The 14520-nt window shown below is 38.3% G+C and overlaps 1 protein-coding gene across 1 annotated transcript in view; it reads left to right on the forward strand.

The window, feature by feature from the left end:
• ANKRD42 (ankyrin repeat domain 42) overlaps nucleotides 1–14520 on the forward strand; it is a 100620-nt gene that overhangs the window by 16192 nt on the left and 69908 nt on the right. Inside the window, exon 3 of the mRNA XM_043997131.1 lies at nucleotides 2573–2680. Within this exon, the coding sequence (XP_043853066.1) occupies nucleotides 2573–2680 (108 nt within the window). The remainder of the gene's footprint in view (nucleotides 1–2572; nucleotides 2681–14520) is intronic.

Here is a 14520-nt window from a genome sequence, read left to right on the forward strand (position 1 = left end):
ATCAAATCAGATCTAAATAATTGGAAAGGTATCAATTGCTCATGGATAGGCTGAGCTAATATAATAAAAATGACAATTCTACTTAAATTAATGTACTTATTCAGTGCCATACCAATCAGACTACCTAAAAATTATTTTATAGAGCTAGAAAAAATAATAACAATTCATCTGGAAAAACAAAAAGTCAAGAATATCAAGGGAAATAATGAAAAAAATGCACAGGAAGGTGGGTTAGCTGTACCAAATCTGGAGCTCTACTATAAAGCGGCAGTCATCAAAACTATCTGGTACTGAGGGCAGCTAGGTGGTGCAATGGATAAAGCACTGGCACTGGATTCAGGAGTACCTGAGTTCAAATCCGGATTCAGACACTTGACACTTACTAGCTGTGTGACCCTGGGCAAATCACTTGACCCTCATTGCCCCGAAAAAACCAAACCAAACAAACAAACAAAAAACTATCTGGTACTGGCTAAGAAATATAGTGGAAAACCAATGGAATAGGCTAGGCACAGGGGACACAGTGATAAATAACATTAGTAATGTACTGTTTGATAAACCCAAAGACCCCAGCTTCTGGGATAGGAATTCAGTATTTGACAAAAACTGCTGAGAAAACTGGAAGATAGTATGGCAGAAATTAGGCATAGACCAACATCTGACACCTTATACTAAAATAAGGTCAAAATGGGTACATGATTTAGACCTAAGAAGTGATACCATAGGTAAATTAGGAGAAGAAGGAATAGTCTACCTTTCAGACCTAACAAGAGATAGAGAATATTATGAAATGCAAAATGGATGATTTTGATTACATTAAGTTAAAAAGTTTTTGTACAAACAGAAGCAATGCATCCAAAATTAGAAGGGATGCAGAAAGCTGGGAAACGATTTTTATGGCCAGTAATTCTGATAAAGGCCTAATTTCTAAAATATATAGGGAAATAAATCAAATTTATAAGAATCCAAGTCATTCCCCAATTGAGAAATGGTCAAAGGATATGAACAGGCAGTTTTCTGATGAAGAAATCAAAGCTATCTATTGTTATGAAAAAATGCTCTAAATCACTATTGATTAGAGAGATGCAAATTAAAACAACTCTGAGGTACCACCTGAAACCTATCAGATTGGCTAATATGACAAAAAAGAAAAATAATAAATGTTGGAGAAGCTGTGGAAAAATTGGAACACTAATGCATTGTTGGTGGAGCTGTGAACTGATCCAACTATTCTGGAGAGCAAATTGGAATTATGCCCAAAGGGCTATAAAGCTGTGCATACCCTTTGACCCAGCAATACCACTTTTGGGCCTTTTTCCCAAAGAGATCATAAAAAAGGGAAAAGGACCCACATGTACAAAAACATTTATAGCTGCTCTTTTTGTGGTGGCAAGGAATTGGAAATTGAGGGGATGTCCATCAATTGGGGAATGGCTGAACAAATTGTGGTATATGAATGTAATGGAATTCTATTGTGCTGCAAGAAATGATGAGCAGGAGAAGTTCAGAGAAACCTGGAGGGAACTGCATGAATTGATGATGAGTGAGATGAGCAGAACCAGAAGAACATTACACACAGTATCATCAACATTATGTGTTGAACAACTGTGATAGACTAGATTCTTCTCACCAATCCAATGGTACGAGAAAGTTCCAAAGGACTCATGATAGAAAAGGCTCTCCAAATCCAGAAAAAAAGAAAAAAGAAAAAGAAAAAGGAACTGTGGAATATGGATGCTGATTGGACCATACTATTTTTTTTGTTTTTGGTGCTGTTGGTTTTCTGTTTTGAGGTTTTTCCTTTTTGCTCTGATTCTTCTCTTATAACATGACCAGTGCAGAAATATGTTTAATGTTATTATGTATATATAACATATATCAGATTACCTGCTGTCTAGGGGAGGGGGGAAGGGAGGGTAGGCAGGGAGAAAAATTTGAAATTGGAAATCATATATAAACAAATGTTGAAAACTACTACATGTAACTGGAAAATAATAAAATACTTTTATTTTAAAAATGACTAAATCTTCTAATTGTGTTAGTCATCTGTCATCTCAGCTAAGCCCAGAGAGCTTTATCACCAGAGGGTGGCCACAACTGGATGAGTACTTTTGGTCATGGTGACTCATGAAGGCTGTTTGCTAAGGTATAGAGGATTGCAATCTCTCTTACAGAGGAGTGCCCATACATACAAATGAAATCACACATCTTTGGAAATTTGAAATAACATGAAAATTAAATGATTTGGGGGCAGCATGAAAGATTTTGTGTGTGTGTGGGGCAATGAGGGTTAAGTGACTTGCCCAGAGTCACACAGCTAGTAAGTGTTAAGTTTCTGAGGTCAGATTTGAACTCAGGTCCTCCTGAATCTAGGGCTGGTACCTTATCCTCTATGCTACCTAGCTGCCCGCCCCCCCCCCCCAGCATGAAAGATTTAGTGAATCAGGTAATGAGTATGCATATGCATGGAATTGTACCAAGTGATGAATCTTTCATATGTTGTAACTGAGTTCCATTAGATTAATCTGTGTGATATAATTGCATTTTAACCTTTTCATTCTCTTTAATTTAGTGTCTTCATTGGTTGCTGTGGCATGGGGCTGATATCACAAGTATAACCCCAGGAGGTTGGACAGCAGCTCACATTGCTGCAATCAGAGGTCAAGATGCTTGTATGCAGGTAAAGAGAAATTGTTGTTAAGTGTGGTTTTGTTTGTTTGTTTGTTTGTTTTTTGATGGGGCAATGAGGGTTAAATGACTTGCCCAGGGTCACACAGCTGGTAAGTGTCAAGTGTCTGAGGCTGGATTTGAAATCAGGTGTTCCTGAATCCAGGGCCAGTGCTTTATCCACTGCGCCATCTAGCTGCCCCACTCTGTTAAGCGGGTTTTTAAAAATGTTAATGAACCTGTTCACTTGAGTGTAATCTTATTGGCATGGTTTTGTTATTCTCATTATTTTATTCTAAAGGTGGTGGTTCTTGGGATTTCATTACCTAAGGGCTCTTGTTACTAACTCTCCATTTATTGAACTTGATGTATGACCCACGACCTAACCTTTGTGGTGTGTTTTGACAAATGCCAGAAGCCCCTGCCTGTTGACTACAAAATATCTATCCCATGGCCTGTCACCGAATCCTAGACAACTATCCTTATGCAACAAGATTCTGGTGCTGCCTACAGCTCTCCTTCAGGGTTCTTGGGACACTCCTGAAGGGCCAGAGAAACTTTTCTCTAATGCTGTCAGCTAGAGGCCTCCCTTTTACTATGTTCTCTCTACTGGTTACTGCCAGTGGTTGGTTAAGACCCATTTTCGTTTATCCAGTTAACATCAATTAGCTTTGACAGAAGGATATTTGGTTATTCTTGCTCTTACAGATATCCTCCTTCTCCTGCCCTCAATACCTGGGAGCACACCCTCTTCTCTGTCACTTCAGGCCCTGCTCAGACTTAATGCAGCTGCTATATTAACAGGGAAAGTTTATTTCTGGATATGGCACAGCTGCTGCCAGGCTGAGGCAGATTCTTTGGTTACATTAAATTAAAAAGTTCCTCCCACTCCTGGACCTCTGGTAGCTTGCTGTGCTGACCTTTTGAAGCTCATAAGGTTATAGCCATTGCCACTCTTCTTTGATGAAAAGCAGGAACTTGCCTCCTCTCTGTTGGCTCCAGGGGAGAGAGGGCCCAGGCTGTTTGCTATCCCTTCCTGAATACTAGGCAGGCTGCAAAGAGCTAAAACCCAGGGACTAGGCTGGTGTGTGCATTTGGAATGCATATGAATTCTGGCTGTATTGCCAATCAGCAAGCCATCTCTTTATCAAGTTGTTAGCAAACTGGAACCAATTACAGAGCATGTGTGGGTGCTCCAGATCAGGGAAGCAGGGCACTTCTGGTATATGTCATCAGGCTTTTCTGGAAGTAGGCTTCTTTTCATGTGAGGATTGAATCAGCTGAGCCTGCTATCCCATTCCATCCTCTTTCCTCCCCTCCCCCCACCCCCATTAACAATTAAGTAGCTGGGTATCCACATAGGCTCAGATTTATTTCTGTTTGGATGGGTCTTGGGCTGATTTCCTCATAGGCAGGGTAAAGTTCTAGCTGGGAGGCATAGTGGATAGAAAACTGGAGTCAGGAAGTCCTGAGTTCAAATCTAGCCTCAGACACTAGCTATGTGACCTTGGGGAAATCACTTAACCTTCTTTCACCTCAGTTGCCTTATATGGAAAATGGGGATAATGATGGCACTTACCTTTAGGATTGTTGTGATCAAATGAGCCAATATTTGTGAAGGGCTTAGCACAGTACCTTGCACCTAGTATGTGTTATATAAATATAATTATTATTATCAGTTTGAAACTTAGCCAGGTACCTTGGGATTTGTGTTTGGAGTGACAATATTCCCTCTCATCTCTGAGAGAGACTGGTCTATTGTGAAGTTTGGGATTGGCCAGCAAAGTTACACTGAACCAGGAGCTTTTTAATTGTTCTGCAACAGAGTAGAAGGAACAGATGAATAAAGAATGGGCCAGACTGCCTGCCCACAGGAGAGAGATGGAGCAGATTGGAGAAAAAGGAAAATAGCAGCAGGATTCTGGGTCAGAGCTGTATAATGTCTTGTAATGGGTGCTCCAGGATTAGGGAGGGACTAAGTGTAGCAGCTAGGTAATATAGTTGATAGAGTGTCAGGAAGACCTGAATTCAGATGTGGCCTCAGACATTTCCTAGCTGTATGACTCTGGGCAAGTCACTTAACCCTGGAAGGGCGCCTGAGTAGAGTAAAAACTGTCAACAGACTAGTCTTAGTCCTTTCTGACCTAGCAGAGGGTGGGCCCTACAGCCAGATTTTTATACTTTGTTGTTGTTGTTCAGTCATTTCACTCATGTCTGATTCTTTGGGACCTCCTTTGGGTTTCCTTGGCAAAGATACTGGAGTGGTTTGCCATTCCCTTTTCTAGCTCATTTGACAGATGAGGAAACTGAGGCAAACAGGGTTAAGTGACTTAAGGGTCACATAGCTAGTAAGTATCTGAGATCAAATTTCAACTTAGGTCTTCCTGATTCCAGGCCTGGAACTCTATTCACTGTGCCACCTAGCTGCCCAAAAATTCATATTATAAAATTCTCTTTTTCTAACTTATTCAGTGCTTTGATCTGTGGATATCCCTTCCAACAGTACAGGTTGCAATTAATCCATCTCTCATCCTGTGTTACTCTCATGCATTTCCTCCTATAAATAATCAATAATCAATGTGGCTTTGGGCTTCTACATATTTTTTTCAATAACATGGTTTCTGTTCTCATTGAGTTTATTTTTTTAAAATAACAAACATTTTATTTAAAGTTCTGAGTTCCAAATTCTATCCTTCCTTCTCTCCCTCCCCTTACTCCTCCTTGAGGCAGTAAACAATCAGATATAGGTTATACATGTGCAATTATGTAAAACATGACCATATTAATAATTTCATACAAGAAGACTTGAATAAAAGGAAAAAAAGAAAGTAAAAAATAGCATGCTTCGGTCTGTGTTCAATCAATATCAGTTCTTTTTTTGGAGGTCGATAGTATGCTTCATCATTAGTCCTTTGGGATTGTCTTGGATCATCGTATTGCTGAGAATAATTAAGTCATTCACAATTCTTCATTGAACAATATTGCTGTCACTGTGCACAGTGTTTTCCTGGTTCTGCTCACTTCACTATATATTATTTCATATAAGTCTTTCAAGGCCTTTTTGAAGTCATCCTGTTTGTCATTTCTTATATAGCACAATAATATTCCATCATAATCATAGCTTGTTTAGCCATTCCTCAACTGATTGGACATCCCTTTTATTTCCAGTTTTTAGCCACTACAAAAAGAGCTGCTATAAATATCTTTGTACAAATAGATGTTTTTCTCTCTCTCTTTTTTTTTTTTTTTTTGGTGAGGCAGTTGGGTTTAAGGGACTTGCCCAAGGTCATACAGCTAGTAAGTGTCAAGTGTCTGAGGCTGGATTTGAACTCAGGTCCTCCTGAATCCAGGGCTGGTGCTCTATCCACTATGCCACCTATATGCCCCCTATATGTTTTTCTCTTTTTGGGGATGTCTTTGGGATATAAACCTAGCAGTGACAATGATGGATTAAAGAGTGATGGATTATTATTGTGCTATAAGAAATGACGAGAGAATTCAGGTAGTGAAAAAAGGCTGGCAAATGAAGGCTTGCTTACCAAAGTCAGAACTGGATACACATTTTTCTGGAGTGGTTGTAGTGATGGGGAGCACCATGAAGCTTGTATGGGTTTTGGAATCAAAACTAATCTAGTCAGCAAGCTTGTATGCCTTTCAAAAGGAGTAAAGGACAAGTGATTGACAATGGATGACAGTGAATGACAATGCGATTATCACTTGCAAGAAAGTGCCATCCCACCATTATCAGTGCATATGCTCCCACCATGATGAATTCTGATGAGGTGAAAGAAAAATTTTATGAAAACCTGGAGATCCTCATTATCAATATACTGAAAGAGGATACACTTATAATTATGGGTGACTTTAATGCCAGAGTAGGCACAGACTATCAGACATGGAGTACTTAGGAGGAATGGAGTTGGAAACAGCAACAATGGTCACCTACTACTGAACACTTGTGCATCTCATGACCTCATCACCAATACTGTTTTCCATTTACTTAAACACAATAAAACTTCATGGATGCACCCTTGCAGTAAACATTGGCACTTAATAGATTATGTCATTATACGGAGAAGAGACAAACAGGATGAGAGTGATAAAGGCAATGTGTGGCACAAAGTACTGGACCTATCATAGACTTATCCATGAGAGGATAAGCTAAACATTCACATTCAACAATAGTGGCAGCCCCATGGCAAGATGACTGCTAGAACACTTAATGTCAACAGATTAGAATGCTTTTCCTTGTGTGAACAGTTTGTGGCTAACTTGGAGGGAAAGCTGAGCTAACACATAACAGACAATAGTGGAACAGAAAAGGAAGGGGCAGCTTTCAGAGACTTGGTGTACAATACCACATTTACTCATCTGGGCCAGAACACTTGCAAATATCAAGATTGGTTTGAAGAAAATGATAGGGAAATTCAGAAGCTGCTAAAAGTAAAACAAGAACTCTACAAGGTTTACCAGCAGGATAGTTTGTCTGTCTCTAAGAAGGCAACATTTAATTCTCTCAAAAGTAAAATGCAAGCAAAGCTTAGAGAGATGCAGAATCCTTGTCTCAGTAAGAATGGAGATGAAGTTCAGTTTTATGTTGATAGTAACAATCCAAAGTGCTTTTGTGATGCCATGAAGGCTATTTATGGGCCAAAGACCTACTTGGTGTTGATGGAGCCACATTGATTAGTGATAAGGACATGATTCTGAGAGAGATGGGCTGAACACTTCCATAGTGTTCTCAACAAACTGTCATCAATCAATGCTGATGCCATTGACTGTATACCTCAGTTTGAAGTCAGTCCCTCTCTAACTGGACTTCTAATTGAAGAAGAGATTTTGAATACCATTAGGCTTCTCTCATGTGGCAAAGCACCTGGTGCTGATTCTATTCCATCTGAGATTTACAAGGCAGGGGGGAGTCCACTGCTTATACAAAAGCTGACTGAAATTTTCTGGGTTATATAGCAAGAGGAGGTAACTGTGCTCTAGGAGTTCAAGGATGCCTTCACTGTCCATCTCTATAAAGGAAAAGGAAATAGGTTTTCCTGTGATAATCACAGGGAGCTCTCAGTCTTAGTCATTGCTGGCAGGATTCTTGCCAGAGTCCTCCTTAATAGGCTGGTCCTTCACCTGGAAGATGGTCATCTGCCTGAGAGCCAGTGTGGCTTCAGAAGGGGCTGAGGATACCATCTATACTTTTTATCCAAGTCAGTGATAAACTCTTTTTTTTTTTTTTTAGGCAATGGGGGTTAAGTGACTTGCCCAGGGTCACACAGCTAGTAAGTGTCAAGTGTCTGAGGCCGGATTTGAACTCAGGCACTCCTGAATCCAGGGCCGGTGCTTTAACCACTGCGCCATCTAGCTGCCCCCAGTGATAAACTCTTAAACAGCATAGGGCCAAACATATATCCTCAGGGGTATTCCTGGCTTCCTGACACAGTGACATTGAACTACTTTTCAAGTGTGACTATCCAACTGGCTCTGAATTAATGTGATTATAATATTGTCTAATCCATATCTCTCCACTATCTTCACAACAATAGTATGAGATACATTGCCAAAAACTTTGCCAAAAATGTAGGTAAATTATAGCTAGTAAGCCTCTCAAAAAAAGAAATGATGTTAACCTAGCCTCACATGCTCATGAAGTCTTGCTGGCTCTTTTAATCATCATTTCCTTTTCTAGATGTCCTCCATCTCTTTAATGATCCATTATACTATTTCCCAGCAATCAAAACCAGTATCACTGGCCTATAGTTTTCAGACTCTTTCCTCCTTTAAAAATCAGAGCGGTTGCCCATTTCCAGGCTTATGCTTCTCTTTTTTCCCATGATCTTTCAGCTATCATTGACATAGCTCAGTAGACATATCTGTCATTTTTTTCAGGACTCAAGGGTCTAGTTAATCTGAACCATGTGACTTGAATTCCTCAAAAGCAGCAAGGTGTTCTCTTGCTATTTCTTTGCTTATCTTGGGCATCAGCTCTCTTTTCATCATTTTTATTCTGTCATTTCTAGTGTAATGGTCATCCTCTCAGAGAAAACCTAATTAAAATTAAGATTTGGGGAGCTCTGCTTTCTTAGTATCATTTATTATTTTCCTCTCCACCTCAAACAGAATCCCACCCCTTCTTTTGTCCTCATTTTTCTTCTAGTGGAGCTGAAATATTGCTTTTTGTTGTCAATAGCTTTCCTTGTCAGTTTCAATTCATTCTGAGCTTTACCACTGTTGGCACTGTAAATATTATGCCATGCTCTTACATTCACCTTCTGTTACCTGGCCTTGCTTCCATATATTGTACATTCATTCATCCATTTATTTATCTATTTATCTCTTTAATTATTTATTTAGTCAGCCATTTATTTATTTATTTGCTCATTCATTCAGTCTTTATTTACCCATCTATCAATTTATTTCATTTTTTTTTGTACATTTGTTTATTTTTTGGGGGTATGGGGGTTAAGTGACTTGCCCAGGGTCACACAGCTAGTAAGCGTCAAGTATCTGAGGCTGGATTTGAACTCAGGTACTCCTGAATCCAGGGCCAGTGCTTTATCCACTGCACCACCTAGCCGCCCCCTACATTTATTTTTTAAATCTAGGTTGGTCAGCTCCATGTACATCCACACTAGTCTCTTCAGGCAACTCCCATTTTTCCTTCTAGTTAAAATTGTTTATCTTTGTGTATTTAGAATTTCATTGTTAAGCATTTCCCATCCCCTCTTGGCTCATGTCCCCTGAATTAGTTTACTTCATGGCTCCTATTTTTCCTTTGTACTAATTTTAGCCAGGTTTCCCAAAGTCTGAGGTGCACAAGAACAGTTGTGAAAGTTATATATTAAATTCTTTAAATATTCAAAAAGAAAAATAAATTTTTTTTTTAGTTTTTTTTTTTTTTAGTGAGGCAATTAGGGTTAAGTGACTTGCCCAGGGTCACACAGCTAGTAAGTGTTAAGTGTCTGAGGTCGGATTTGAACTCAGGTACTCCTGACTCCAGGGCCGGTGTTCTATCCACTGTGCCACCTAGCTGCCCCCAAAAAATAAATTTTACATAGTAGAGATATATAGTTTCTTGGACAATACTCTCTGTTCTAGAGTATATGAAAATGCCATTTTATTTGGTGTTTGTTAAGTTTAGAATTTAAAAAAATTAAAAAAAAACATTTAAAGCATATGTTATACTATACCTTGATTTTCTTCTCAAAAGCTCTAGAATGGAGTGGTGACTTTCCCCAAGAGTTGCAGACATATCCCACTCCCATTCCCAAGTAGCCAGTTCTTTTCTCTTTGTAAAATAAAGTAGAATTTTTCCATGTTGGTTTTTCTACTTTTTGAAGGACTAAGGCAAATCAAGAAATTATTGGCTGCTTTGTTTTTGTTTGAGAGAGAACTGCAGCAGATATTTATTAGTTGAAGTTTCCCATCACTGTGATGTCATACCGTTCTGCTAGAGTTTTGATCTATCTCCCAAACTCCTCATCAATTTCCTCTTTCTGTCCAGATGGTCTGTAGCATTCTCTAGTAACAAAATCACTTCTGTTTCTCTCTTCTTTGGCTTTCACTCAAATACCCTCATACTTCTTCCCTCTGAATCTTCAATTTCCTCCCTCCCTCCTCCCCGCCCCCCACTTCCCTAAGATGGTAAGCAATCTGATGTCTGTTATATATGTGCAATCACATTAAACACATTTCTACATTAGTCATGTTGTGAAAGAAGAATCAAAACAAAAGGGAAAAAAATCTCATGAAAGGAAAAAAAAAACCCATTCCAACAACAAAGTAAAAAATAGCATGGTTCAGTCTACATTCAGATTTCACAGTTCTTTTTCTGGATGTAGAGAGTATTTTATATCATGAGTCCTTTGGAATTGTCTTGGATTATTATATTGCTGAGAAGAGCTAAATCTGTCACAGCTGATCATCACACAGTGTTGCTGTTAACTGTGTACAATGTTTTCCTGGTTTTGCTCACTTTACTCAGCATCAGTGCACTTAAGTCTTTCCAAGGTTTTTCTGAAATTTGCCTGCTCATCATTTCTTATAGCACAATAGTATTCCATTACATTCATATACCACAACTTGTTCAGCCATTCCCCAATTGATGGGCATCCCCTCAATTTCCAATTCTTTGCCCCACCACAAAGTGAGCTGCTATAAATATTTTTGTACATGTGGGTACTTTCCCCTTTTTTATGATCTCTTTGGGATACAGACCTAGTAGTGGTATTACTGGATCAAAGGGTATCTGCCCACAATTTTTACTTGTCTTATTTCTATGGGATTCATCCAACCAAGTATTAGTGATAATGTGAGATCAAATTTACCCTTTTGTCAGGACCCCTGATTCCTCTTGTTTGTTGCTTAAACTTTGAGAATTTATGTGTACACAGCTGATGCCATACATTTTATGTGCTCCTTTCTTGTATCTTGTCTACTGTGAATTTGTGGGTGTCTCAGCTGCTCTTCTTTTTTGTTTTTTTGTGGCCTTATGTTATCTTATAATATTTAACTTTGTGACTATACATAAACAGTTTACTCTTTCCCCCATCTTTTTTTGAGTTTAAACTATTTTGATCAGGTTTACAAGATCTTTAGTAAATATTCTCACCAACCTTTCTTAAGTATATTCCATCTTTGGCAAGAAATTTGTCAACCTAATATTGTAAGCTTTTATCCAGAAATCCAAATCTTATTTTCAGATACTGCCTTCCTAACTAGCTGTTCATTTCCCAAATTAATTTTTTTTGCTTCTGTATCCCTTGTTTTCATTAGGCAAAAGTGAAGCAAACACATCCTGTGTCTTAAGTTTCTTTTCCACTACTTCAAAATCATTGACTATCTAGGTACTAGATTGGTTGTTTCTTCAAATTGATAAGGAACCTTCTAATTGAAGAGAACTAGAAGGTTCTTTCTAAAAGATATCTTTTTGCCTTCTACAAAGACCTATTTAAACATGCTATTGATGCTAAAAGTGGGAAATGGGATGGAAGAAAGATTTTCAATAATGATTATAAGAATTTCACATAGATTTTAACTGAAGTAAATCAGTTGCCATAATGAGGAGGAAAAAAAGCCTAAAAGCCTGTTGAATAAGTAAATACTTGACTTATTTGCTGTTGGAAAGCTATGGCAATCAAGGACAATGCCAGTTTAGAACATAAACATATTTTTAAAACTTATGTCCTAGGATGGTGAATAAAATGATGAGTGTTACCAGTGGCTTGAGATGTAGCTAAGCAAAGTCATTCTGAGGGCATTTAAGAATGAAACTATTAGGAGAACAGACAAAAGATGAAAAAAAGTCTGCCAAAGGGTTTTTTTTTTTTAAGTGAGGCAATTGGGGTTAAGTGACTTGCCCAAGGTCACACAGCTAGTGTTAAGCGTGTGAGGCTGGATTTGAACTCAGGTACTCCTGACTCCAGGGCCGGTGCTCTATCCATTGCGCCACCTAGCTACCCCTTAAAGATTTTATTTAAAAAAAAAATTACCACTGAGAACAGTGGAGTCATCACTTTTGAATTCCCTTTCCTTATATGCTTTTATAGGAAGTGAAAGGCACTAAAGAAGACTAAAATGGGGGAAAAAAGGCTGGATTAGTTCAGTTATACACAGAGGATACCCAAGATGTAGATAATGCATTTTTTATGTCATTGAGGGATCTGAAGGGAGGTAAAGATCCCAAAGTTTGAAAAACATTTTGGACCAAAAGAACTGGAAATGAGAGGGTGCCCATCAACTGAGGAGTCGCTGAATATACATTGGCACACATATGTGACAGAATACTATTTTATTATGAGAAATGGTGAAGGGGAAGGTTTTAGGGAAATTTGGGAAGATTGCATGAACAGATGCAGAGTGCATCAATAACTACTGACCCTTGTACCTAAATAATACCAACATTTTTCATCTAAATAATTTTTTGAGAATAATCTATATATTTAACAAGGCCATATTTCATTAAGATATTAGAAGTGAAGAGGAAGACTTTCACAAGTAATAGTTTATAAAAGTCCTTTTTATTTTCACATAACTGAGTGAAGGGTATATGGAATTCACAAATCCACTATGTTTACCAGTTGTTAACTATAAAAAAGCACTGGGTAGACCAAAATGGTGCCTCAGAGGCTCTCCTTCAAAAAAGGTACCTTCTATCCATATGTCAAAATGATATAAGATTCTTTGAAAAGGAAACTATACAGATAACTTTGTTTTTAATTTTTTATATTTCTTTTTTATCTCAATAGCATTTTATTTTTCCAGTTACATGTAAAAATAGTTTTCAGTATTTGTTTTTATAAGATTTTGAGTTCCAAATTTTTCTCCCTCCCTCCCTTCTGTTCCCCCTCCCCAAGACAGAAAGCAATCTGATACAGGTTATATATATGTACAATCACATTAAACATATTTCTGCATTAGTCATATTGTGAAAATAGAATCAGAACAAAAGGGAAAAACCTCAAAAAAGAAAAAAAAACAAAGTAGAAATAGTATGGTTCAATCTGCATTCATATTCCACATGTATAGATAAATTTGTATAGTGACATGCTACTTATTAATATCAAGTGAAACATAAGGCAGAGAGATGTGTGCTTACCAAAGAAGTTTGCTGCTGTCATGTTGGAGAACCAGTACTGAATCCATTTTTTTTTTTTTTGGTGGGGCAAGGAGGGTTAAGTGACTTGCCCAGGGTCATACAGCTAGCGTCAAGTGTCTGAGGCTGGATTTGAACTCAGGTCCTCCTGAATTCAAGGCCGGTGCTTTATCCACTGTGCCACCTAGCTGCCCCACTACTGAATCCATTTGGAAGCATGATTCCACATAGGGTGGTGAGGTCTTTCATATTGTTCTGTTTAGGAATGACATCATATTGGTTTCATTAAGCCTCAAAACTTTGCAGACCCTCTTAAATGAGAACCGTAATCACTGAAAAAGAGTTTGACCTTGCTATCCTTAAAGGAACAACCAAGTAGATGAAGAATATTTGTTGCCTAGACTATGACACAGTTAACTGTACAATCTACTGAGCTCCTCTATCATTATGTATATCTTGTGCAGACGCTACAAATGTACAATGAATTTGGTCTAGCATTTAACAGGAAGAAGAGAGTGAATTATATTGCCTTTGAGAAATTGCCAGGTTCTTTTATTAATGAACACAAACTTTTCCCAGAAACAAAAGTGTCTTTTTAATGCCAATATTCTTCTTCTATTACATGGATTTGAATCATGAAACACTAGTCTGCAAGGAATTCAAACTGAGTATCACCTTGCCATGCAGAGGCATGTGGTAGATTTGATCAGGCTACAACTCATGGCAAGTGAGGATTTACAGCAGAGAATCAGTGTAAGTGATATCATCAAAGAAATGTGTGAGTGAAAAAGATTATGGCCTGGTTGTACAATCAAAATGAGGGATAACTGATGGATAGCTGTATGCTCTATTGGATTCTTTGGCATGTCAAGAGAACCCAAGGAAGGAACCCCCATGTGTTGGCAAATAGCAGAGACAACAGTTGCACAGGATGGGCAGACATGACTTGCTTTTGGTTTGTGTCCTTGGGGGGAATATCCACATTGATGAGATCATAGATCCATTTGAAGTGAATTATTTGATTGCCAAAAAGACTAATATGAGAGAATAGTAACCCCAAAATGATCCCAAAGAAACAACTTGTGGAGAAAAAATGAGCTAGTTAAAAAGAGGGAAAGTGCTACAGAGAGCAATCAGAGAACATCTGAAAATATACTAGGAAGGGGATGAGATTGAACGTGATAATTGCTTTTGAGACAGAGGAAGAAGTGAACAATGAAGGACCGCAGAATCTCACAATTGGAGAGGACCTCGGAGAC

Source organism: Dromiciops gliroides, chromosome 3 (assembly GCF_019393635.1).
Source record: "Dromiciops gliroides isolate mDroGli1 chromosome 3, mDroGli1.pri, whole genome shotgun sequence".
NCBI classification, from domain to species: domain Eukaryota; kingdom Metazoa; phylum Chordata; class Mammalia; order Microbiotheria; family Microbiotheriidae; genus Dromiciops; species Dromiciops gliroides.